The sequence below is a fragment of the Abramis brama genome, assembly GCF_963993115.1.
Source record: "Abramis brama genome assembly, chromosome: 5".
NCBI classification, from domain to species: Eukaryota; Metazoa; Chordata; class Actinopteri; order Cypriniformes; family Leuciscidae; genus Abramis; species Abramis brama.
In genome coordinates, this window is record NC_139967.1 from 8,442,221 (window position 1) to 8,470,138 (window position 27,918).

Here is a 27,918-nt window from a genome sequence, read left to right on the forward strand (position 1 = left end):
ATTCTATTCTATTTTTCTATTTCTTGAGGTAAATGTAACGTTATGTGACATAATTGTTCTCCTGCTGTTATATAGACCTCTTTCCGTGGTTGAAAAACACTAATTGGTCGATATTATGTATAGGCCTACTTTCGGTAAGTTGTACTGCATCTTTAAATAAAAAAGTAACAGATGATCGGTTCACGTGCACTTGAACTGAGGCACTCAGCGATCTGTCACGTCACATTTACAAGCGCCAAACGTATTTTTGTCTGAATTTCGTAATAAAATTGACGGAATCTAAGAGCTGAGAATTAGTTTAATATTAAAAGTACCTCTGTGCTCCGCAATTTTTCTGTGCGTGAGAAAATGGATGTGTGGCGTGAGAGCGTGTGAAAAGTGTCAATTGCGTGAGTCTCACGGTGAATGTGTGAGAGTTGGCAGCCCTAGTTCAACAGAAGAAACTCATACATACAGGTTTGGAACAACATATGGGTGAGTAAATAATGACAGAATTAAAAATGTTGTGTGAACTATCCCTTTAACATGACAAGAAAGAATAGAAAGTAGAATAAGTTAAGTAGGCTATTGTTTTGAAATCCACCCCAAAGACAGACTACAACAACTTCACATGGATGTGATCTTTAATGAATGGTACATCCAATCCTAGCATTTTACATTCTAATATTGACATGGAATTAAGTTTATAAACCGGCTAATGTACACACAAATGCATTTAAATAACAGTGGCTGCATGATCATAAAAATAATTACAACTGCAAAGAAGTCTCCGGCGCACATACATACAAAATAAAGATACTAAATAATAACAATTAAAAAAACGTATAAATAATAAAGTTATGCATTTAGTGTTGAATTTTCTTTGCAGCAACAAGCCATTGTCTTGCTTATTTTGGCCTTTTGACATGTATTGTTTGCAAGCCACTGCGATCATGATTTCCAGTGAATGAAACATTTTCAATTAGTTTATCCCTGGGATTCATAACAAAGTGAGATGAAGGATGTTTATAGTGGTTAAAAAAGATTTTAGTCAACAGTAATGCCACATGTAATTATATAAACATGATAATGAGCAACAATCAGAATCGATAGACATGAACAATCAATGCTTACTCAATGCCACATTCTTTTTTTTCTATGCAAGTACTAAGTGCAATTCATTTTAAAGCAAGGGGAAGGATCATATTCAATGTGCATTAGTGAAGCATTGTGAAATTTGCATCGGCGTGGACAGAGTGTACCGAAAATATGTTTCAAGTCACAAAACCAAAATCAGAAACTCGTATGGCATGTAAAGATCAGTAAATGGATACACAGTGGATGTGAAGATGTGTTTGCGTGTAAGTATTAGTGAAGAACACTTTGAGAGCGTGTCTGAGTTCAAGATTCTGCTTTCTCTTTCTGTTTCTTGCTTTTCTTTAGGAAACAGGGGGCCTTGAACTTCTTTTTTTTCTTTGAAGGAGATTTGGAAGGTGACCCCTCTGGGGTGTTTCCTGCAGGCTTGTTGGGCGGGGCAGTGGGCGGGGCCGAGGGTGTGGTTTCAGAAGTGTCAGTGGTGGACAGAGCCTTCATTTGTTTTTCTAGCTCCTCCTGCTGTTTCTTCTCATCGCCTTTATCGTTCTGCACGGCATCTGTGGCTTTCCCATCTGCATGCGAATGCAATTGAAATAAAAATGGAAAAGAAATAGCACAGTAAAAATAATAAAGAAAACAAAACAAAACCAGTTAAGCAGTTGTTTAGGGGTTAACCCATGGCACAGAAGCAGCTACAGTTTTTGGCCAACATGCTCGTTCAAGTTGTGTGCAATGTCTTTCTATATACTCACTAGTGAGACAAGATCTCAGTACCAAACGATTGTCCTACAAATTATAATAGAGGGACAGAGACAGACAGACAAGGTGTGAAGACAGATGGAGGCTACAGTACAGAGCTGAAAATGTCACACATAAAAATAAAAAATTATGACAATTGAAATGAAAACACTGACACAGACTTGAATACAGACATCCCATGTTACTGTACATTACCCTAACAGTTAAAGGCATTGCTCACCCAAAAAGGAAACCTCTGTCAGTATCATTTTTAGATTCTTCAAAAAATATTCATGGAAAATAAGAGTATATGGGTAACACTTTACAGTCAGGTAATTTGTTAGTCACAATGAAATCAAAATATTGATACAACTATTGTTATGGTTTTTTTTGTGGAATATTGCTGAATTTATTAAAAAGTATTTATCCATGCACATTATTTAAAAACATTTTTTTTATTTAATTTTGATCTTTAATCAGTGGTAAATTATTGATGTTGACCAAAAGCAAACCGCAATCATCCAATCAATTCCCAATGGACAAAATAAGGTCCTGCCTTTTCACTCAAATATACATCACAATAGGGAAGAAAAGACAATCGCAACTTCCGTTTCATGCCAACTTTAACATTAATGCATTAACTAACAATGAACAATATATGTTTACAGCATTTATAAACTTTTGTTAATGTTAGTTAAGAAAAATGTTCATGTTAGTTCACATTGCATTAGCTCATTTTAACAGATACAACATTTGATCTTAAAAAAATAAGTCAATGCTGAGATTAACATTAACTAAGATTAATAAATGCTTTATAAGTATTGTTCATTGTTAGTTCGTTAATTAATGTAGTAAACTAATGTTAACAAATCAAACCTTTTTGTAAAGTGTTAGCAATATATGCACATGACAGAATAGTCATTTTTGGGTAAACTATTCCTTTAAGGTCATTATATGTTTTGATACCAGATTATAAAATAAATCTGCATTAATCTACTTCAGTGCATATAGAGAAAAAAACTAACAGTAGTACATTTATTAGTTAATTTAGTTAATTTCAACATTTACTAATACATTATTAAAAATAAAAGTGTTGTCTCTGTTAACAATATTTAATGGACCTCAGCTTACATGAACTAACAATGAAAAGTTGTATTTTTTTAACTAACATAAACAAAGATGAATAAATACTGTAACAAATGCATTGCTCATTAATGCATTAACTAACATTAATGGTACCTTTTTGTAAAGTGTTACCGAAGAAAAAAGCACTATTTTTTATTTAGCTTGTAGTAACAGGGGTTGTGATGATGCAACACACAGATCAGCATGTGTGACCATAGCAGGTGTTTTTCGCCAGTGTCATGTTCTCATGCACAGGTGTGAGGGGAAGCGCCACCGGGTCTCACCTGACACTGGGCTCTTTTTGGGGGAGGTAGTCGGGGAAGTCCCCGTGTCATTCACCACCTCCTCCACACCTTTTACACAACATCAGGGTAGAGGGAAGAAGAGGAGAGGAAACAGAAATAGAGGGAGATAAGGAGGAGGTGTACAGTGAGTAATAACCAGTGTTGAGGAGTCATTTATTAAAAATAGCGTTGTTGCTAAATTATTATTATTATTTTTTTGCAGTGTGACGATTGCTCAGCTGATTTCAAAATAATGTAGCTTTTCTGGAAACAAGTTCATTTTTTCCATTTGAGTCCTTGCTTGTCATTTCAATTCATTAATATGCCTGTATTATATTATTATATGTGTTTAATAAAATTGTTTAATTAAGATTCCTATCATTCTTGTACCAAAAAAATACTGCCAGAAAAAAAAAAAAAATATATATATGCAGTACCCTTCAAATGTTTGGGGATACAGTAAATGAATATTTTTATTCAGCAAGGATCCATCAAACTGAAAAGTAAAAGTAAAGACATTTATAATGTTACACAAGATTTATATTTTAAATAAATGCTGTTCTTTTTATCAATTAATCTAGGATAGATAGATAGAATGATAGATAAACAGAACGATAGATAGATAGAATGATAGAACGATAGAACGATAGAACGATAGATAGATAGATAGATAGATAGATAGATAGATAGATAGATAGATAGATAGATAGATAGATAGATAGAACGATAGAACGATAGATAGATAGATAGATAGATAGATAGATAGATAGATAGATAGAACGATAGATAGATAGAACGATAGATAGATAGATAGATAGATAGATAGATAGATAGATAGATAGATAGATAGATAACATAGATGGATATAGATAGATAGTTACATAGATACTGTAGATAGATAGATGGATGCACAACTATTTTTAACATTTATATAATAATAATAATCGTTTTTTGAGCACCAAATCAGCATATTAGAATGATTTCTGAAGGATCATGTGACACTGAAGACTGTAGTAATGATGTTGGTTTTGTATTGTAATAATATTTCACAATATTACAGTTTTGACTGTTTTTTGATCAAATAAATTCAGCTTTGGTGGGAATTCTTTCAAAAACATAAACAAACAAAAAAAGTTTACTGACCCCAAACTTTTGAACAGTAGTGTAGCTTTTACTGATGTAACCTGCTTATCCATCTAAACAATAGTTTAACTACTTAAGTCATGGGTAGTTTGTAGCTTGGCAAGTAACTTCCCCAACAATGGTAGTTACTGTAAAGGCGTTCTTGGATTTTAGTGTGTGTGTGGGAAGGTTGTCAGACAGGACACAGTGCAAAAAGATCAGTGCTCAGGTGCTGAACCATGAAGAAATGATGTCGGGACACAAAACCTCAAGTTAGCAGTTTCTGGATAGATACTGAAATTCAACAACTTTAATTCATTTATTTTCAAGGCACACTTCAATGTATTAAATACATGCATTATTTCCTGAATTCAAATATATATTGCTCCAAACGTTCATTCTTAAAAGTCGATAATAAAATAAAAAGCAAAACTTTGGTATTCAGTAGCAGTGACATCAAGTCAATGTTTGTCTAAGGATGTGTACTGTATAAGACAGGGGATGTTTATTGAATTCTCTTCTTTAATCCAGTGAGAAAATCAATAACACATCAGTACTTGGGTCAGAAATCAATGGGTTACAAAACTACACTGTCTAAGTCTAGTTAAGACAGTGTCAGCTCGTACCGTCCTGCTGGCCGTGTTGTTTGCGCTGCACCTCCTTGCGGTATTCCTCCAGCTCCTGATCCGTCAGCTCGTTGAAGGGATTAGGAGTGTCTGGTTCGGGAATGGCTGGGGGCTCGACAGTCTCTGGAGACTGGAAGCAGAACAATCATGCTCACATTTTGAACACGTGCACACGCTCACAAGCAAAAGTCTTTAGAAACGGATTCTGAGCAGTGAAAAATATTCATTAGTCATTACTACTGATATTTACAGGGTAGGATTAAAAGATCTTATTTTATAAAACAGAACAGCCTTGAACAATTTGGTAACACTTTACAATAAGGTTCATTAGTTAACATTAGTTAATGTATTAACTAACAATGAGCAATACATTTGTTATAGTATTCATTAATCATGTTTAATGTTAGTTAATAAAAATTCAGCTGTTCATTGTTTGTTCATGTTAGTTCACAGTGCATTAACAAATCAATCTATCTATCTATCTATCTATCTATCTATCTATCTATCTATCTATCTATCTATCTATCTATCTATCTATCTATCTATCTATCTATCTATCTATCGTACTTGCACTACATGTAATTTCTAAGTCTACACTAAAAATGTATAAATAATAACCATTTCTAAGTGTTTCTCTTGTTTTCCAGTAATAAATATCTAAACATCCACTATATTTGTTAGATTTATACTTGAATTAGATTTGTTTTCTCATGTCAAATAGTTTTTCTACTTTAAGATAAATTCTCTGAAAACGAATGTTAATAATCTTCAGTATTTTTCCTTATTAGATGAATGTCATTTTAAAGTGGCCCTGTTATGCTTCTTCAGATATTACCTTAACACTATCATGTAGTGTGTAATATAGCTGTGTTTGCACAAAGTTTCAAAGATCAAAGTGCATTATAATTGGGGTTATTGTCTCTCCAAAAAAGAACCGATTCTGAACTGCCTGAAATTAATGTAATGTAAATAAATGACTGTAATATCAGTCTAATGCTGCCTTCACATGCCGTTGGACAATTCCTTCTTCCCACTGAAGTCGTGATTACGAGCTTGGAGTGTTCAAGTGCTTTGTTGTCAGACAGAATAAGGATCATGGAGGACACCAAGTTTCCTATTTCTTGGGGATATCTCATTAAAGCCATAATGTATTGAAGATATTTTAATTTTGAATAAAATGTGGCGTCCCATTCATTGACAACCATATAAACATTCACCGAATCACAGCACTACCTAGCACTATTTGCTGATGACTTTGGAATTTTGTACTGAGTACAAAACATACAATATGCTTCAAATGGTTATTCAAAAATGAAAAACTATGTAAATATGCACTACTTTTAACAACAAGACAATGTGATGTACAGTAACTGTTGTGGAAAAAAACTAATACAGAATACCAGTCACAGCAGCAATCGTTCTCCTCTCCATGTTTAAAGTCGGAAATTTGGGTATCAAAATTATCTTAGAGTTTCCCAGTTGTAAATATGACTAGAGAGGGTTCATGTCCAATTTCCAACTAAGAAACAAACATTTACAATAAATCAGATAGCAAATGAAGGCAGCATTACTTCCTGCATGAACCTAGGTAGTTTTGTAAAAAAAAACAAAAAAAACACACACAGTAGTTGTAGCTGAGGCCTGGAAGAGTTTAGTGTGTCGACATGTAGAGAAGACGCTGTTTTCTGTGCTGTGAAAGCAAATCCACAATGCATGCACTTCCAAAGGATGAGGAACTGATACAGTTAAACCGACGTCATTGCTACTGCTCGTATCACTCGTGTCAAGTGCTGAGGAAGCCTTCCGAGCTAAAATTCAGATTTGGTAATGGGAGTCTCATTTCTCTCATGTCTGATTGGCTGTGGTAGACCAATCATAACAGACTGGGCCATCTGACCAATCAGAGCAAAGGAAACGCTCTCGGAAAGGAGGGGTTTAGAGAGAATGAATCCTTTATTGAATCGTTTCAGACACTGTGAGAAAAGAGTTGATGCTGCAATTAACAACAAAAATGAATTGTTTTTTGACTTTGGATTCTTCTAAACCAATTGTAGGAGACATCTAATTAGGAACCTTTAAAATAACATAATAGGGGCACTTTAAGAATGTTCACATTTTCAAGAGAAAGATTATGAAAGGACATGTTTTAATTGTTTGAAGTGTATGAGTATAAGTGTATGTTTTGAGTATTTATGAACTGAATGACTCTGTGATCTTACCGGTGGACTGTTGTCTGTGATGACACTGGCTAACACTTGAGACCGAGGTCCAGCTGTTTTCATGTCCTGACGATTCTGCTCCCTGATCTGAAATACAAATAATAAAATAATAAAAATAAAATCCATCACCCTAAGCTTTTCAGTGTAGTTTGTGTTTATGTAGACATAGCTGCAATTCGACAGCCTGCATGTACTTGACATTCTCTTTGTGTGTATATTTATTGTTGTCTTGCTTCTGCATAATCTTTTCATTTTGGCTCCAAAATTAATGTCACCTAAACTAAACAACTACCAACAACTAAACATCTATCCTAAGTTTATTTTATCATAAACTTTCTTAATAATATTATGATTTAAGTTAGTATAATATAGTCTAAAAAAGTTATTTATCATCTTATAAAAGTATTTGCTGCTCTTTTCTATGCATAAATCCAGTTATAATCCTTCAATGACACTACTAGTCAATGTTTGGCTTTCTTTTAAGCATTTAATTAATGCAATGATTTCAGGATACAACATCTTCCTATTAATTAAAATATTATTTATGGAAATGTACTAAAATAATAGCTAAAACTGAATCAAAAGTTACTGTTCAAAAGTTTGGACAGTTCCAATTTCAAATAAATGCTGTTCTTCTAAACGTTCTATTAAGTGAACTTTAATTATGTTTTGCCTCTGTCTGACCAATCATCGTCCATTTCTTCTCTCGCTATCCTTTCTCTGCTGAATATTCTCCTCTCCCTGTGACTATTCCCTCCTCCCATCACAGTCATCTTGGTCCCGATGGTAAAAAAAAACTGAAAATACATGTTGCAAAACTTCTGTCACTACAAACACTCTGTCTCGCACTGTTGGTGAGACTGTAATTCTCTGCCATAATACTGAGATCTGCTCTCAGTTCTGTTGGCAGTTGACAGTCATGCAGAACATCTAATGATAGTAACTGATTATGATAAAATATGTATTTTTTCTTGAATACTAAATACTAGCACACTTCACTCAGAAATCTTAGTCATCATTATTTTTCTATTTATACTATCTTTCTCCACCTGCTAGCATCTGAGTATTGCAGCTTACAGCTACATTTGAATAACATTTCTGTTCAAAATTTTGGATGGTTACATTGTTACAAAAAACAAAAAAGTATTTCAAACAAATGCTGTTATTTTCTATTCACCAAAGAATCCTGAAAAAGGTATCACAGTTTCTGAAAAATATTAAGCAGCACAACTGCTTTCAACATTGAAAATAATGAGAAATGTTTCTTGAGCAGCAAATCAGCAGTATGATGATTTCTGAAGGATCATGTGACACTGAAGACTGGAATAATGATGCTACAAATTCAGCTATCACCACATGAATTACATTTAAACGTATTAAAATAGAAAACATTTTAAATTGTAAAAAAATTACTGTTTTAAATAAAATAAACGCAGCCTTGGTGAGCATAAGCGAACAAGATCTTAGAAAAGATGCACAATTTGTCCTGATTTCAGTTTTGATATTAAATCAATAAAATCTGCAGTTTCAATAAAGGCGTTTAAACTGAAGGGTGTGGATTTTGGAATAAACTGCTGCTTCAATGTATATGTAATGAGTGATTATAATTAAGATATTAATCAATATTTTTCCTTCTAAATATCACATGAGTTGAATGACTTCTCTAGGCTTGTGAGATTTTACTTATTTTTAACTTTTTGTAGAAGTTACCAGTGTGATTACTGAAATGTTCTTTTCATGCATTCTCTAATGTCTGCATTTGATATCTGAATGCAGTAACAGTGCTTGCTCATTTAGCCCGGCTTCCAGAAATGAAATATGGAAAGATGTTTTGTTTTGTTAAAAAAGGGCTTCAACATGTGTCAATACATACATCTGTTTTTCTAGGGTACTCTGACAACTATGGTCACAGGGGTCATTGAAGCCAATAGTTTAAGGCAACCTTTCTCAGTTAAAGCCTTACTTTTCATTATAGACTAAAGTGTAGGTCTCCTTGAGAGAAAGAACACATTATCTTGATGTTTTGAGAGGACTCTCCAGTTTATCGTCAGAGCCTGGCCAAATCCAACCTTGGAAAAGCTGTGTGTCAGTGTGTGTGTTAGTCTTTTTGGTTACAGGTTAAGGGACCACTGGCATTATCGGAGATTGACTGAGTTGTTGTTCTGGACATGCTGGTGCCCAGCAATGCAGATATGAGAACTGGAAGGTCACGACGTGCCTAACTTTAGGGTCCGAGTGTCAGCTGCATAATCTATGGAGATATGCTTCAATCTCTGTATATGTGTGGAAAATTACTGTTTATCTATTTATTAGCCAATCAGAAACTGCAACTTGAAGCAACAATGTAGCTTAGACCTTGGTGAAGGGTATAACTGCTGTGATCTTTGTAACTGTAAGGGGGGGCGTCCTACGAACTCTTTGTCAGTATTGAAGCTGACTTCTGCTGATGAAACTGCAATATCTTCAGTAAATCTTTTATTTAATTTATTATAATTCTGATTCCGGGTCTTCATTCATCATATCTGGTTCTGGGTCTTTGACTGTAAAACCCCTTACAAAACTCAATGACCAAAAAAAGCTTACTGTACCTTATTTCTAGTCTCAAGCACCTCCTTTGGGTTGGTGAATAGAGGGACAAACTGGTTTGGATTCTCGATTTTAATGGCCTGTCCACTGGCCAGTGCGATTTCCTCGGCCTTCTGCCACTAAAAGAAAAGAAATCAATACAGAAGAATTTCAGCTGCTTGAACGAAAGTATGTTAATCATTACTGACATCCAGCCTATGTTTAAAAGCTAACTGAGGCAGACAGTTTAAGGGAAAGATGCAAGGGAAATATGTAGCAGGTCCAAAAGGAACCAGCAGAGGGCAGTGCAAGCCCTGCAGTGAGATTTATGACAATAAAATATCTCCCCTGCATTGCAGAGAAGCAGAAAGGGAGGTGGGTGGAACATGGTAGAAGAGACAGCCAAACTGTAGTCCTATCACAGTGATGTAACGAATACGCCATTATTCTACCAATAATATTCTATGACTCACACTCGGACTATTTTCTGAACTGCAACACAGACTCTGGCTTAGTCATTCAAATTGTCAATTCATTTTCAGAGGAAAAGCTACTCTGATTTCTACAATACACTGCAAGCTACACTGATTACTGGTTCACACACTCATACTTTAACAATGAAGAACTTAACATGGACGAGAGCAGATCACTATGATTATCAGTTATCAAAAGAGACACACTATTATCGGTTTCAAGGTAGTAACATCCAAACAGAATTACTTTAATTCAACACGAATAGTTAGCATGTACTATATAGCAGGGCCTGAACAGGATGCAGGATTATTTTAAACATCATTTAAAACATTCCTGAAAGTATAGTCACAAATTATGCAGTAGTTCCCACACACATATTTTAACTATACCAAATGGGTGACAGTACACCCCTATATGGATTAAAAAATTTACAATTTCAGAAAGCACATACGTTGTGCTCAAAATGAGCCTGCAAAATAATAAGCCTAATTAGGGATAGTAAAGATCCATTTCCAAAAGCACAAACATAAAATAACGGCCACACTTTAGTTTAGGGGTCCAATTCTCACTATTAACTAACTATGTTAGTGATTTTTGCCTCAAACTCCTAATTACTGCTTATTAATAGTTAGTAAGGTAGTTGTTAAGTTTAGGTACTGGGTAAGATTAAGGGAAGTAGAATATGATTATGCAGAATAAGGCATTAATATGTGCTTTATAAGTACTAATAAACAGCCTATATCCTAGTAATATGCATGCTAATAAGCAACTATAGTTGATAGTGAGAATTGGACTCTTAACTAAAGAGTTACCAAAATAATATTTGAAAAGTAAAAGAGGTTGTTACTGTTTACAGTATATTCAGCTTGTGAAAATGAAAATATTAATACATTTAGAAAATGTTAAGAGTTTTATTTGTATATACAGTACAATAATTACAAAAGAACATAGTATGTTTTTGTGAAGTCATATTTAAAAAAATATGTACAATACTGATTTGCTATATTTGCAATGGTATGTATAATTGTATTAAAACCAGTTATGTTTTGTTTGACCTGCTAACATCAAAATAATGATATATTTTAATAATAATATCTGGTACCGACAACAATTAAAAAACAAAAACACTGTATTAGTTAAAATAGTATTTAGTAAATAGTATTGTCCCCATTTTGTAATTTATAGATGATAAGTTAGATTTCAATGATATTTTGACCATACTAGAATATGTTCCCGGTTTCAGTATCAGAAATCTGGTCACCTTAGGTCACACAATTTGAAATATGTTGCATGAGTTACATGCCAAAATGTAATACTCAGGCTAGTTATTAGCATTATTATTAGTGTCTTAAGTATGCGCACAACTTGGCGGTCAGTGCTAATAATTAAGTTCAGATCTCATTATTAGAATAGACATTTTGGATACTATAAAATATTTGGAAGTTTTTATATAAAGTTTTACACAAGCTATATGAGATCTCTCTCACCGTAGTCCGATGTCCCGGGCTGGCCTGGTCCTGGTTGACTTTCTGATAGACATTTGGGGTGTTCAGCCATCTAGTCTTCTGCTGTTGTCTCTGGGTGTGGGGATTGAGACGGGGGTGGGGTTGAACCCCATCGTCATGAAAAGAAAATGATGTGACGGAGGCAGGTACCTCCACCTCTCTCCTGGTTCTGGTGCGCTCCAACAGCACTGGGAAACGGTAGGCGTATCCTGTACGGTAACCCTATAAAATAATGATCAGATGTTCTAAAGTCAAGTATAATAGCAATAAAATTAGAATTAGGTAAATTGCTCTGATCTGGACTGTCTTCATTGTTTTTAGACTTTAATATCCACGTACAAACAATCACAGTATTTTTTCTCTTCACAATGTCTTGATAAATGTCTATTTTATATTATATACATTTATTATTTCTTTATATTATTTTTATTCATAACTCAGTACCTTATTTGAATATTTTTCTGTTGTTGTTGGCTATTGTCATTTTGTATTTTTCTTTTTCTTGTTGTTACTTGTTTCTTATTAATGCTTCGGCAACACTGTATGTAAACACAGTCATGCAAATAAAGTGCCCTATTATGCTTTTTCAGACATTACCTTTCATGTAGTAGTGTGTAATATAGTTGTTTGTGAATATAAAAGGTCTACAAAGTTTCAAAAATCAAAGCCCACAATAAATGGAGTTATTGTCTCCGAAAAGAAAAGAAGAAAACTATTCTGAACTGCCTGAAATGAGTCGTCAGTAATTCCAGTCTTACTTTCATCACAAACCTATGTAGGTTTGTAATACATTTACATAATGCCCATCTAAGGTCTTCAATGGCTGCCTGTAAACAACATCTAATTGACTAGAAGAGTTTGGTTTGTGTTGGTGACATCAAGAATTTCAAGCAAATTCAGGTATGGTAAAAGACGTTTGGTTTCCGACACGCGCTGTATAAGCGGTGACCAATCACAACATACTGGGCCATCTGACCAATCAGAGCAGAGTAGGCTCTCGGAAAGGAGGGGTTTAGTGAGACTGAATCCATTATCAAACTGTTTCAGACACTGTGAGAAAAGGGGTGACCTTGGATGCATCTAAACCTATTGTAGGAGACCTCCAAAACAAAATTAGGAATCTTTAAAATAACATAATAGCACTTTAAATTGGAATCAACTAACCAGATTGTCCAGCGTCCTCATCAATGCTTCAAACTCATGTTCTCCCAGCCTGCTCTTGTGCATGGGGCCGAAGGTGGATCCAGCCCAGCCCACAGTGCCTGTGACGACGGGCCTGTGAATGTTGCGGTCCAGCATGATTAGGTTTTGTTCCCCTCCAGCGCTGCACAGTGCTGCCACCTGCCAGGACAACACACCACTGCAGCATGACTCAGTGTGAACAAACAGCATACTGAACACTCCAGCTAACAATACAACTATTCTCAACCCGTGCACGTCTTTCAGTTTTCACAATCCTTTTTATTGTCTTTCTGTCATGGGTCCCAGAGTTTTGACTAATGAATTTAAAAGACTTTTCCAGGACCTTTCCAGTCATTCCTGGAATGATTTTAAATTCATTTGATACTGTGCAGATTGCTTTCATTGGTGCATGACGTGACATAAATATATGTCATCGCTAATCGCTAATATATTGCAAAGCAAAAACTAGAAAAATGTATATTTACTATAAATATTTACACTCCAGAAAAAGTTTGTGGTCACTATGGTTTAAAAAAAGAAAAGAAATGAATACTTAAATTGATTGAAATTAACAGAAAAGACATTAGCAATTTTACAAAAGATTTCTATTTCAAATAAATGCTGTTCTTCTGATCTTTCTATTAATCAAACAATACGGAAAATAAAACGTTTTTTGAGCACCAAATCAGCTTTAAACTGATTTCTGAAGGACAATTTGGCACTGAAAACTGGAGTAATGATGCTGAAAATTCAGCTGTGCCATCACAGGAATAAATTATGTTTTAAAATAAAATCAAAATAGAAAACACATATTTTAAATTGTAATAATATTTCACTGTTTTTACAGTACTTTTGATCAAATAAATGCAGCCTTGAAACATAACGCTTCTTTTTAAAAACATTTAAAAAATCTTACCGACCCCTAACTTTTAGTGTATATTTATTATAAATATTTATATTATAATATTCATATTTATATTTATAGTAATTTGCATATTTATACTACAAATATGACTTTTGTGCCTGTTCTCTTGCATACACCCTTTCACTGGCTCTCTCGGTATCTGAACACTAGCATTCTCTCTCTCACTCCTACTGTCCCACTATCCACTCTTCCATGTTTTGCCATCATGGGAAGGGCTGTAACTTTTGTTGTTGTTGCCTACCTGTGTTTGACAGGCGGTCTGGATGTGGTAGATTGTGTAGAAGGCCTCCTCCACTGACTCTCCCAGTGCCACGATTCCATGGTTCCTCAACACCAACACCTGTAACAACAACAATAACAACATTTCATCAACCCCTTTTCGACCTTACGGGCCTCATAACATCATGTTCTGAGGGAAGTCTCTGTAATCGAGGATCTAACCTTGCATGTAGGGCCGAGGCTCTTCTGGAGTTCCACTCTGTCCTCTTCGTCCTCCATTACTCCATTATAGTCATAATAAGCTACCTCACCCACCAGCAAAGCCTCATGGGATAGCGGTAGCAGGCCACACTTCATGGCTGATACCTACATGAAAGATTAATAGCAGTTATAGAAGATTGTTGCTAGAATAATAAAATCCACCAATTAAGATAAATGAGAATGCAGTATGAAGTATCTTCAACAGATGTCAGCTCTCAGGTTTGTAGGTCATTTCAGACAACTGAGACAATGCTTCTAAAAGAATAAGTATTTTTGTGGTCAGTGGAAGGCAGGACCTCAGAATATATAAATATATTAGATAGATAGATAGATAGATAGATGGATAGATGGATAGATGGATGGATAGATGGATAGATAGATAGACACTGTAACTAGAACAATAGATAAATAGAATGATAAATAGAATGATAGAACGATAGATAGAACGATAGATAGATAGATAGAACGATAGATAGAACGATAGATAGAACGATAGATAGATAGATAGATAGATAGATAGATAGATAGATAGATAGATAGATAGATAGATAGATAGATAGATAGACAGACACTGTAGCTGGAATGATAGAAAGACAGAACGATAGATAGATAGAACGATAGATAGATAGAACGATAGATAGAACGATAGATAGAACGATAGATAGATAGATAGATAGATAGATAGATAGATAGATAGATAGATAGATAGATAGATAGATACAATTTTCAAAACAACATAAACAAATAAATAAATACATTCATTTATGGCATATAAATATGAAATAATTGGTAAAAACAAACTAGTATTTAGTTTTGGATTCATATTTTGTACAAATATTAAATATATTTGCTTAAATCTTATTATTTTAGATCAGAGACTCAAGAAACTCTAGAAAACAATGGCCTTCTCCTCCACTGTAAGTTTCAGCACTGTGGACTGTTCTCAGGTCAGTGTGTGTCGTACCGCAGCTGTGGCAGGAGTGTGGAGGTGCAGCAGACACCGGACGTCCGGTCGGGCAGAGTAGATCGCAGAGTGAAGACTGAACGCAGACAGATCCACTCCCAGAGTAGTGCTGCCTTTCTCCACCACCTCCCCCAGAATGTTCACCTTCACCTGGACATCACACAACCTTACGTCAAGTTTAGGCTTACAACCAGAGTTAGGTGCTTCTACATCAGTGTCAGTTCCCTCTGATAACTTATGGGTAGGCTTAAGTTTAGGGGTAGGGATACAGTTAGGATAACATTTTCGGACAGGAATGTTGTTCCAGGATCAACAAACTCAGGACGAGTGCATAATTTACTACTATTTTATTATGTATAAATATAAATGTATTTTTTAAATATAGATTTATATTTAGATATAAAAATAAATGTAATACATATAATACATAAAATATCTAAATTACTCCATTATCCCTTCAGAAGACCAAAACATTGAACTGCATTTTTTTTTTTTTTTTTATTCATTACAAGTCACAATTGTAAACATGCATGGACATGAGAAATTTTTCATGAGTAACAATTTCTAATACCTTCTTTTTGCAACAGTGTACAAAATATGCCCAGAAAAATGCTGAACACACTGAATCTTTCAGTTTTTATAAGCAAATAATACACACAATCTCAAACTGTGATGGCACTCCTGCTTCTAGTGACCTTCATTTGAACGCTTTAGCACAGTGAAACGCTATCATCAGGAGACATCTTGCAGGACACAAGAGGAACGTGTTTGGTGTGTGTGTGTGTGTGGACAGTCTCTCACCAGACTGGACGCAGTCACCTCCCCACAGGCCAGACCATTCGGCAACACAAGGAAATGTTCCTGTTCTTTACTAACACGCATCTGCAGAGAGAAAGAGATGCTTTTATCCAAAGTAACTTACAGGAACAATCTCCCTGGAGCAACCTGAAGTTAAAGGGATAGTTCACCCATAAACGAACAAAATCTGACATTTACTCATCCTCATGTCCTACCAAACCTGTACAGCTTTTCATAAGATTTTCAGAGATGCTGACTTACATTTATGTCCGTGTCAGACTGTAGAGTACAACTTTATGGTGCAGTCGTGTTATGTTTTATTCACATTTGGATAACTTTTTAGGAATGAAATAGCTTCAACATTCTGCTTAATATCTCTTTTTGTGTTCCATGAAAGAAAATAAGTCCTAAGGGTTTAAAAATGACATGAGAGAAAGCAATACCAGACTTGATCACAAAATCACTTCCTATTTTTAAAACAGTCAAATCCCTATAGACTGAGCAAAGGAGAAATAGGAGACATGAAGTATGCTAATGTAAATGCAGCAAAAATTATTCAGTATTTTTAATCAGCTTAATGCGCCCAGAAGTGATAGACTGGCAGCCGTGAGCAGTTATTTAAAGTCACTATACATGAACTTACTTTTTTTTTTAAATCATAAGCATGAGTTATATAACAGTTAATAAGCAGACTCATACAATGCTGTTCAAAATTTTAAGGTCAGTAAGATTTTTTTTTTTTGGAAAGAAATGTATACCTTTATTCAGCAAGGATACATTAAATGGACAGTAAAGACATTTATAATGTTACAAAATAATTTTATTTGAAATAAATGCTGCTCTTTTGAATTTTCTACTCAAAGAATCTGGACGAGAAGTCTCACAGTTTCCACAAAAAAATATTTTTTTCAACATTGGTTATAATAAGAAGTGTTTCTTGAGCAGCAAATCAGCATGTTAGAATTTCTGAAGGATCATGTGACAGTAATGTCTGCTGAAAATTCAACATGAATAAATTACATTTTAATATAAAATGTATATAAATGCAGCTTTGGTGAGCATAAGAATCCTAAACCCCAAACTTCTGAACAGTAGGGCACCTTATAATTTAATCACATTTCAACCTTCACTCGAGCGCCTGTTTAATCAATCAAGCTCTAAGTTAAAAGTTGCGCAGGGAGCACTTCTCAGGATTCTTGGCATACTGACAGAAGTGTTTATGGGTGTTGTTTTCTTACTGTGAGGCACGTGTTGGCCAGCTGGGCCCAGCCGTACAGATCCACCAGACGGTGAACACTAGCCAGTTTGCAGCGCATCAGTCTCTCCCCCTTCACCATGGAGCCCGGCTCCCATCCCTGCACATCGTTAATCGGCGTCACCATGGTAACGGCTGCATGGGCATAAGGAACAAGAGAAACAGCACAAGTGTGTGTCAATGAAAGTCTCAGTCATGAAAGGCTGTGTAAAAAGAGCAGCACTACTTAGTCTACTGCAGTTTAAGTGGTGCGACAGCCTTTTATCAAAGAAACTGTGAACGGTTCAGTTTGACTGAATTCAACTGAATTCACTTTCTCACAATTAAATTCATTAAGTTTGAAACTAAAACTCCTCTAATTTAAAAGTGTCTGGATAAAAGAATAATGTTATATGATATTCGCATGAACACTGAATAAAATGGAAACTCTGAGCGATAGATAAAACTAATACCTTTTTGTATTATATACAATTATATACATATATATGACAACAATACATTCCTAAAATAAAATGCCATTTTTACCAATGAACCATTTTTGGAACCTTTTTTTCTTTCTTTCTTTCTTTTTTTCTTTTTAAGAAACTTTCAGTGCACAGTTCTTAAAAGTAAAAAAAAATTTCTTACATTTTAATAATATAAATTAGAGCTGCACGATTCTAGATAAACTGAGAATCACCTTTTTTTGTTTAAAATAGAGATCATGATTCTGAATAGAAATCTAAACAATAAAATGTAAGTTCTGACAAAATGTTAATTGCTGCAGACTGTGAAAATATGTAAATAATTTAAATCATTATTTTTTAAATCAGTTTGAATGAATGATTCAATGACTCACTCATAAAGACTTCAGTTGTTTCTTTACTGGATGAATTAGCATATTTGAACAAATAGTCTTGAATGTATTCAATGACAAATACTTTTTTTTTTTTTACAGTCACTTGTGTGGTTGAAAAGACTGTTTGTGAAGCTGTTTCATACCTATACTGTACAACTGCTCTCTCTAGTTGAGCAGCAGCACCAACTCAGATCTGAATGTTCAATGTATCAAAAATTGAATAGACATAGCCGAATCGTTGTCATTTAGGAATAAGATTGTGTGGGTGTTCTGAATCGAGATTGCAATCTTTTAACGATTAATAGTGCATCTAAATAATCTTTTTCCATTAAAGAACCTTTTGTGCATTTGAAAGTTTCCATGGATGTTAAAGGTTCTTCATGGAACCATCAATGCCAATAAAGAACCTTTATTTTAAGAGTATATGTAAATTATGGCATGTGTTACAGTACGTACTGGATTGAGCGACGGGCAGGGCGGCCGGAGATCCGTGAGTGGCCATGAAGTCTACGATCTGTCTGAGAGCCCACAGATTAGAGGAGCTTCCTTCTTTCTTCATCTGCTCCTGAATCAACGCATCCAGCTCCTCTCTAAAGGACTAACACACACAAATAAGATTCAGTCATTAAACAACACCATGCACTAATACACACAAATAAAGGATAATGCACATTATGCACATTGGTGGTTGATAAATAAACAATGTCCATGATTTTTTTTTCTTCTTTTTTTTTTTTAGCATTTTAGGTGAAAATGTATATGTATGTTTCAGGAAAGGTGTTATCATTACAGAATGTAACTGGTAATCTTTTTTTGTTGTTGTTGTTCTTTTGCATTTCACTTAAATGGTCCACTGAAATGCAATGATACATGAATTTAAAAAGTATCATGGAAAAGTACACTACTGTTCAAAAGATCAAAAATACAGTAAAAATAGTTCTATTATAAATAAACTGCTTTTATGTGAGCAGTTTTAAATATATTTTCAGCATCATTACTCCAGTCTTCAGTGTCACATGATCCTTCAGAAATCATTATAATATGCTGATTTGATGCTCAAGAAACGTTTCTTATAATTATCAATGTTGAGCTGTGCTATAATTATTATTATTTTTTCTTCAGGAATCTTTGATGAATAGAATGTTTAAAAGCACAGCATTAATTTGAAATATTTACAATTTACATTTACAATGTTAAAGTCTTCTCTGTCACTTTTGATCAATTTAATGCACCCATGGCTGAATAAGAGTATTAATTTCTTTTAAAAAAAACCCAACAAACCCTGATCTCAGACGTTTGAATGGTAGTGTATATTCCATAATTAATGTAAAAAACTTACTGTATACTGTAACCATATTTCCAGTACCAGTGCTTGCAATCTAGCAAAAGAACAGTATTAAAGTTTCACAAGTTTAGCTTTTAGGCTTTGGTTAAAAGAAATGCTGCAATAGAGCCTTTTCTTTTTTTCTTCACAACAACTTCACTATAGCAATCACTATTAAGCATTACATTTTGAATGCTGAACATTCTATGCTGAATCAATAGAAGTCTAACACTGATACTTTTTAATGTTTAAAGTTCTTAAAAAGTGTGAAGTTTACAATAAACAATCTTCAAAATAAAGTTTGAATGGTTTAAGCTTTAAACGGTTCTGGCTGAATTAATTGCACATTTTTAATACTGAATTTCAGGAGTTTATAATAAAGTTTACAATAAACATACTAGAATGTTTGAGGAATACCAATATAGTTTTAAATTGTAAGCACTGTAATTATATTATAGAATCAGAAAAGTTTTAAAATAAGCATTAAACACTGCTGTCACTGCTTCAAACATAATGGCAAACACAGTATAACAGACATAAAGCCCAAATAAAACAATACATTTATAAACATACTGTACGGAAACAAACAGCAGGAAGAATATGTGAGTTACAGGTTCCAGTACAATCCACAACAGAGAAAGACTGAATTAATCATCCTCATTTGGAACGTTGAGCTCTTCAGTTCTGTCCTTCATTCAACACGTTCCCTCCATTCTGAGAGGTTTTTTTAAATTGTTTTGCACCAACACAAAACTCCCTGCACACTCTCTCTCTCTCTCTCTCTCTCTCTCTCTCTCTCTCTCTCTCTCTCTCTCTCTCTCTCTGCAGCTGTCAGTGGTGATTCAGGGCAGATTATATCTGAGCTGTGGAGATAATCATATCTTTGGGAACCTAATGAGGGGGAAGGGGAGAGAGGACATAGGGATTGGGAGGCAGGACATTAAAGGGTGGATAGAAACAGGCGAATAAATGCAGGCAAACCAATGTGGGTCTCCCAGACATGGGAGATATGCCACTTTGAATGCCTGTTCACTTTTACAACCTCACTCGTTGTCATTATCATATCATTCCCATTAGAGTGCAAAAGGGGTGGTTGATTATGATTTCATTTTTCTAACTTAAGTTAGTGTGTAATGTTGCTGTCTGAGCATAAACACCATCTGTTAAGTTACAATGCTCAAAGTTCAAAGCAAAGGGAGATATTTGCTTTTAAAGAAATCGTTTTTTAAGGACTACAACAAACGGCTGGTTCCTCCCGGGTTAGTGACATCACCAACCCTAAAATTGACATAAACCCCGCCCCCAGAACACGATTTATAGATTATCATGTCAGAATATGCTAATCAATGACTAGAAGATAACTACACATACGCTACATAAATTCATCTACTAACCATTCAGAAATGTTACATGTTGTCACTTCTTCTTGAGTCTCTCCATCTTTCTGACTTTGGTTTGAACATAAAAGGCTAAAAGTTTTTGAAATTTCCAGTGCATGTCTGTGTGAGGTAAAAGAACAAGAGCTCTTGAAGCTCCGCCCACTGTGCCAGGAGCAGCAGCTCATTTGCATTTAAAGGGACACACAAAAACAAAGATACCAGAAGCACTTACTTATCAATTAATGTAAGTCAACAGTTTTAGTTATTGTGATTTAATTGAGTTCAGATTGTCATATTTTTTGCTCTGACTCAAATGTTGCAACGGAAATATATTAAATTTGAGGAAAACGGCGCAGGTTTCTTTAAATAATAATAATAGTAATTTCAAATAATAGTCATAATAATATTTTATTAATACATTTATAATTGTATTCATATAGTATCATTGAAATGTTAGTAATATTAAAATATTAACAATATTCATTATTTCTATATGCGTAATGAAGTAATCTGCTTTAATATTGTCTTTTTGTTCAGATATTATACACATTTCTCTTTGAATCAAATGTAATTTTGCAATTCATCTCAGCGGTGGTTGTTTTAAACTCTTTCTTAAATCCCTATGGAGAAAATCAATGGGAAAAATGCTTTCGGAATCAAAGCTGCTGAAAAAGTAAACAATCAGCTCTTTAAACCCATAAGGCTATAAACACAAATGCAAATTTATGAGCTTCACTCAGTAGTGCACACTTCCATTTACTCACAGGGCTTTGCAAGAGACTGGAAACACGTTTCTTGAGGCCGCTGGATGGCGTTGACTGCTGGGGAGACTGGACCATTTCTCCTTCCAGACATTCCCCGTCTACAGGGGTGGGAGACCTACTCATCTTCTTTTCCCCAGTGTGGAATAGAGGAGAAGGATAGACAGAAAACAGAGAAAATGGAAAGGATATGCAAAGTTGGGCCAGGCGAGATTGCTAGATGGGGGATTGAACAAAAAAAAGAAGATTACAATATGTATATAATTCAGTTATAATCTGGAGTTATGGTAATGAAAGATCCCCATCATGCACATCATGGAAGGGTTCTTTTACATATATGTGCATGAGGACATAATAGTGATGTGCACATATTAATAATAGACACACATGCAAAAGCACACAGGCAGTCCTGCAAATACTAGATAAGTATTTCTGCACACCACACCCAAAGTCATGTGGGGGCCGCACTAACTGTCATATATACACACACACAGCACAATAGTGCTGACAGCAAGATGTAGCTCTTTATGTGCATTAGTAAATGCGATCGATTAGTTTGCTTGTTTAGTCAAGGAAGGTCTATTTAATACATTACATTTAGAGAAATCAATCTATCACTGTTCCAGGATGCATGAACAGATGATTGATGGCACAAAATCTAAGACTTTGATCCTGAATATCTTTTATTTCTCCTTCAACATCGTACTCCTGTTCGCATAATGTAAATAAATGCTCTTTCAGCCTGCACAATAAAATGATGGCAGTGGACCGGACACATCACCTCAACTAAATATTCAACCGCGTCTGAACTTCCGTGCTTAATCTTACTTTAATCTCCATGGCAATTATAAGTAAGCCACTGTAAGTTCAATTCTCAAAAGTGTAACCACTTTTGTTTGAAAAGCCCAGCATGGCAGCACTGAATTTGGGATGGAAATACAGTATCGGTCTGTTTGAAAATGATTATTATTGTTGTTATATGGCTATTACAATCAGACTTACACCTCAGCTTTGAACCGGCTGGATGAAAAATCAGGCAAAAACAATAAATAAAATAAAAACATGGCAGAGACTTGATGGTGGACTCTTTTGACCAGTAACAAAAACACTTAGCGATCCCTCAAAAATACTCTAGAAACCATAAAGCACATAGCAAATATAGAACATTTTATAGTAAATGCTTTGTTGCTGCCAGAGGAGAATGGCCAGACTGATTACAACCGAGGTCTGCAGAAGAGCATCTCTGAACGCACAACACGTCAAACCTTGAAGCAGAAGAGCTACAGCAGCAGAAGACACACACACTCCTCTCAGCTAAGAACAGCAAACTGAGGCTACAATTCGCACAGGCTCACCAAAATTGAACAATAGAAGATTGGAAAAACGCTGCCTGGTCTGATGAGTCTCAACATTCAGATGGTGGGGTCAGAATTTGACATTCACAATATGAAAGCATGGACCCATCCTGCCTTGTATCAACCGTTCAGGCTGCTGGTGGTGTAATGGTGTGATTGGATATTGTCTTGGCCTCTTAGTACCAACTGAGCATCGTTTAAACGCCATAGCCTACCTATTGAGTATTGTTGCTGACCATGTCCATCCCTTTATGACCGCAGTGAACCCATCTTCTGATGGCTACTTTCAACAGAATAACTCAATGTCACAAAGCTCAAATCATCTCAAAATGGTTTCTTGAACATGACAATGAATACACTATTCTCAAATGGCCTCCACGGTCACCAGATCTCAATCCAATAAAGCACCTTTGGGATGTGCTGGAACGGGAGATTCCCATCATGGATGTGCAGCCAAGAAATCTGCAGCAACTGCATGATGTTATCATGTCGTGTGTGTGTGTAAAGGGTGTGGTAAAACAGTAAATATGAATTTTTGTCTTCAGTGTCACATGACCTTCAGAAATCAATCAACAGTTGTGCTGCTTTGTTATTCTTAATGAATAGAAAGTTCAAATGAACAGTGTTTATTTGAAATGGAAATATTTTGTAATTATAAATGTATTTACTGTCACTTTTGTTCAAAATGAATGTATCCTTGGTGAATAAAAGAACAGTAATGCTAAACTTTTCTATTTTAAATGTAATTTTGATTTTTTTTTTTTGCATCCAAAATACAACACTGACATCTCCAAAGTGTCTGAGTTAATGCACTAGCAGTCACAGCATCGTGTTTGTTAGTCTGTCAGGGGCTCAGGTGCTCTGGGACCCCTACTGAGAGGTCCTCTCTCTGGTGAGACTGTATAATGAGTGGGGCCCCTTTGGATCCAAACTGGTGCCGCCCTGTCCCTGGATCAGTTTCAAGCACAGTTTTCTACTCGAGTGGATCCAAATTAATCAGGTCCCGCTGCTATAACAGCAAACATCATCAGTCTGCAATTATTCTAGTCTTCAACCTACACTTTTTAATCTCAAAAACTTGAACTTTGGCTTCTGCTACAGCAGGATTTTGATGTCAATCTGAGGAGGGATGAAAGACAAGTACACGTGTCTGTTACTTATTGATCGGTCTGAAACAGAGCTTTCCTGACCGGATGAGGGTTTTCTCCCCCACTGAGAGATCTTAATGCTTGTAGGAAGTGGGGAGAGAGAGAAAGAGAGAGAGAGAGAGAGAGAGAGAGAGAGAGAGAGAGAGAGAGAGAGAGAGAGAGAGAGAGAGAGAGAGAGAGAGAGAGAGAGAGAGAGAGAGAAGTATATGAGGGAGATGTATAATGGTTAAAGTAATGCTGGATTGATTTTAATAGAATCTTATAATTAAGTTAATGTGTGGTTCTGGGTGCATTCACTTCTGTATAATGCGCTGAGAAATCAGTGACCCATGCACAAAAAAAGCATGCTTTTTAAAACCAACAATAGGAACATTTTCAGGGAAGAAAAAAAAAAGCAATTTCTAAGCGTGATTAGCCTTGTTTGGAGTTTTAAAATGGGTGTTGTATACTCTCTGAATCTGTTTCCAATTCGATACTAAATCCACACAGTGAATGGCCTTTTTTTCCATGTTTGAACAAGATTGTGAACAAATTTGTCAAAATTGTTTCCATGATTTTAATGTGGCAACATGAATATAAAATGACACTCATAACACATATTTACTTTAAATGTAACCACAAAAAATACAAAAGAGAGATAAAGACAGACAGTCAACATTGAAGTGCATGTTACATTACATTTAAATATTTTTTATTTTTATATTTTTTAAAATGTTTCTTTTTAAAAATATTTTAGCCAAGGATATCCCAACCTGGGGATCTGCAGGGGGTTGAGACTTGATGAGAAGCTAATTAATTAGCTGAATAATAAAGATGCATAATAAAGCAATACATTTGTTACGGAGTTTGTTAATCTTTGTTAGCGTTAGTTACATGAACAACCAACGAACTTCTGTATTTATATTAAGCAATGTTACAAATAACATTTTTGATTTTAATAATGTATTAGTAAATGTCAAAATTTACATTAACAAAGATTAATAAATGCTGTAAAAGTGCAGTTCATTATTAGTTCATGTTAACTAATGAAACCTTATTGTAAAACGTTACCACCAGATTATCGTTAATTTAGTTAAAATCTGTAGTGGAAAAAAGGATAGTCTAAGATCTAAGACTATCCCCCCACCCCACCCCACATAATTTAAATCATTCCTTCACCCCTGCAGCTAAACCTCATGGAAACAGCAAATTAAATGAATACATTATGATAATATCCATTAGTTCTTGGTGCACAAAAAGATGATTAAAAGGAAAAGTAGTCAGCCGACTCTAATAAAAAAGGGTCATATCGTCTTGTCTATTTGGCAAGCGTATTAGGATTTTAGGACGGCTGTAGATTGAGCAGAGAGGGCCTGTGCCACCCTCTCTTTCTCTCTAGGGCTTATATTCCAGGGGGGAAGACTCCCGTGTCACGCCCACTTCTTCTACAGCAAAACAACACCCAGTTTGAACTGCTATGAGAGGGGGTAGACGTGCATCAGCTGGTGACAAAAGCACCATCTTACCTGTCAAAGAAATGATGCGAGAAATGCTGCTTTCTTGTCAAAAAGGCATTTATGTATTCATTAATTTATAAAGCATTATGAACCGTGCTATGTCGACTGTTTTGTGCGGTGGCCGGTGCACGCGCGGCAGGGCCTGTACGCGGCTGCCTAGCAACAACACGAGCCCCGCTGCATCATCAGCACCAGCAGCGCGAGGCTCAGCCTCCGGGCATCAGTACAAGAGCCCACTGGGAAAATTAAACAGTTTTGAAGGGAGCATGACATGTTACAGAACACAATCGCATATCAAAACGAAGAAGAAAAAAAAAAAAAAAAGACGGATTACCGGGTGAAGAAAACAATTTTCCAGTTAACGCGAAACTCCCAATATTATGGCGCCTGAAAGCTGAAGCGTCAAAACCTCGTACAATCACTAACGCTTAAATGAAAACAAAACTCCAAGGCGTCTGATTAATAAAATACAATATCGTTTACTTAATATTCAGATTACATCACAAACAACCGTCTTTAAACTATAGTCTTAACACATTCTGGTTCCATTTTCTTTAGTGCCCAGTGTTTAACCTCTATACTGTTCCCGATTATGGTGTTATAATGTAACTTGTAATATATTCGTGCAATCATACAATATCATGGCAGTCCAGCATCACGGTCACCGTGATGGATGCGTGGGGTCCAAAATTCCTCCATACACAAGTTCAAGCACTATTGATTAAATCCAAGAAAATCTCAACTATTGACTGAAATTGTGATGGAGAAATTAAACGAGGCAAGAGATGCTTACCTTACAACATCCTCTCCTCTTTGTCCTTTACGCACAGTCACCCTATGAATCTACACTGCAATGAGACAAAACAGCCGCGTGCACCAAGCAATCGAGAATTAGTCTAGTTTTCCAGTATGAATGGTATTGTTTTGGGTCTGTGTTTTCCCAGACCTTCGCATCCCCTCTGTTTTTGACGTTTATTGCAGGCTGGACCAGCCCACGACCACGCCTGCCAGATTCATGACCTCCTCATTGTCTACATCCAGATCCTGCTCGTATTTTTTACGAGAATCTTGAGTTTGTTCGCCTCAAGTGGAAAAATACTAGCACACGTATAAAACGAAAAGAGCAGGAAGGTTTTTTCCCCACCGCAGAGCATTTAATATCGTGGATTTGTCGGGATCACAGATTATTTATTCTGGATGTCTTTCCCTGCTAAATGATGCAGCTGTGCCTTAAAGACGCGGCCACTGGCTCCACCTGCTGGTGTTTTCTGATATTAAAGGGATAGTTCACCCAAAAATGTAAATTCTGCCATCATGTTGTTTCAAACCTGTATGAGTTTTGATGAACAAAAAAAGATATTTTGAAGAATGTTGGTAACCAGACAGTTGACAGTCGGTTTGGAACAACATGAGGGTGAGTGATGGGTTTATTTTTTACTATCCCATGAGGCCACGGGAGAGGATTTATGAATGGCAATGAAGCAAGCAACTGACACTGCTAGGTAACATGATAATGACAACATGACAATTGTAGTACGTCTAGATTAGTCAGAATTCTGTATAAAATATTATTATTATTATTATTATTATTATTGGCTTCTGGTTCAGGGGCCTGTACCATGAAGGTAGCTGAACAAACTCGGAGTTACAGGATTAGTTTTGAGTTGACAAAACCAAACCGATGCAATCAGGCTTTATTGGTACCATGATGCAGCTCATCAACTTTCTCTGTCAACTCAGGCTTTGATCCTTAAGCTATGATTACTCCACGCGCGCGTGCACATAAAAGAGTGACGTCGACACTGAACAACCAATCGCGGGTAGAGCGAGAGCGATATATTTTTCCGCGGAGGAGCAAGAGATATTCATTCAGAATTACGATGAATTTAAATATGTATTTCAAGCTTGAAACAATACGTTCTCTGCTGCCAAAGCAAGACAAGACTGTTGGAGAAAGATTGCTGATTGTTAATGCGTAAGTTAAACAAATACGTTCTACATTTATGTATGTATATATGTATGTGTAGCCTATGTGTAATATAGCCTATAGCCTATTTTTATAATATATAAAAAATGTGCATGTACGTACTAAGAAAGATTAATATTCATTGATTTTTAGATTTTTAGATGCAACCCCAACTCCAAATGTTCTTGGCAGCAGATAAAGACAAAATATAAAAATATAATTCAAAGTGGTGAGTATTTACCACAACCTTTTATTACATTTGTGAACATTTTATCACAAACACTTGTTTGCAGCAAACAGAAATAAAGAATTCAA

At 35.4% G+C, this 27,918-nt stretch overlaps 1 protein-coding gene across 20 annotated transcripts; it reads right to left on the reverse strand.

Annotated features, from left to right (window-relative positions):
* Positions 1 to 605: 605 nt before the first annotated feature.
* Positions 606 to 26,864, reverse strand: add2 (adducin 2 (beta)). Of its 20 annotated transcripts, none has more exons than XM_084113707.1 (16): positions 26,431 to 26,572; positions 21,642 to 21,854; positions 18,631 to 18,772; positions 17,320 to 17,471; positions 16,085 to 16,165; positions 15,284 to 15,433; positions 14,281 to 14,424; positions 14,081 to 14,179; positions 12,897 to 13,073; positions 11,715 to 11,954; positions 9,777 to 9,893; positions 7,189 to 7,275; positions 4,970 to 5,099; positions 3,222 to 3,290; positions 1,827 to 1,860; positions 606 to 1,646 (listed from the first exon to the last, which is right to left on the reverse strand). In XM_084113707.1, coding segments are annotated over exons 2-16 (1,746 nt in total). In that variant the 5' UTR covers positions 21,765 to 21,854; positions 26,431 to 26,572; the 3' UTR covers positions 606 to 1,645. The 20 variants fall into 20 exon arrangements, with proteins under 20 accessions (XP_083969833.1, XP_083969837.1, XP_083969839.1 ...); XM_084113711.1 differs by lacking the exons at positions 21,642 to 21,854; positions 26,431 to 26,572 and adding exons at positions 19,514 to 19,553; positions 20,110 to 20,291; XM_084113713.1 differs by lacking the exons at positions 21,642 to 21,854; positions 26,431 to 26,572 and adding exons at positions 19,514 to 19,553; positions 20,072 to 20,214.
* Positions 26,865 to 27,918: the final 1,054 nt, after the last annotated feature.

What these genes read in the sequence shown, in the direction of transcription:
- add2 (XM_084113714.1), bottom strand. Translation starts at nt 21,764, where the DNA reads ATGAGTAGGTCTCCCACCCCTGTAGACGGGGAATGTCTGGAAGGAGAA. An exon ending in CCTGCCCGTCGCTCAATCCA is followed by an intron (nt 17,472 to 18,630) that starts GTACGTACTGTA and finishes ATGCCCATGCAG; the next exon opens with CCGTTACCATGGTGACGCCG. An exon ending in AGGTGACTGCGTCCAGTCTG is followed by an intron (nt 15,434 to 16,084) that starts GTGAGAGACTGT and finishes TGTGATGTCCAG; the next exon opens with GTGAAGGTGAACATTCTGGG.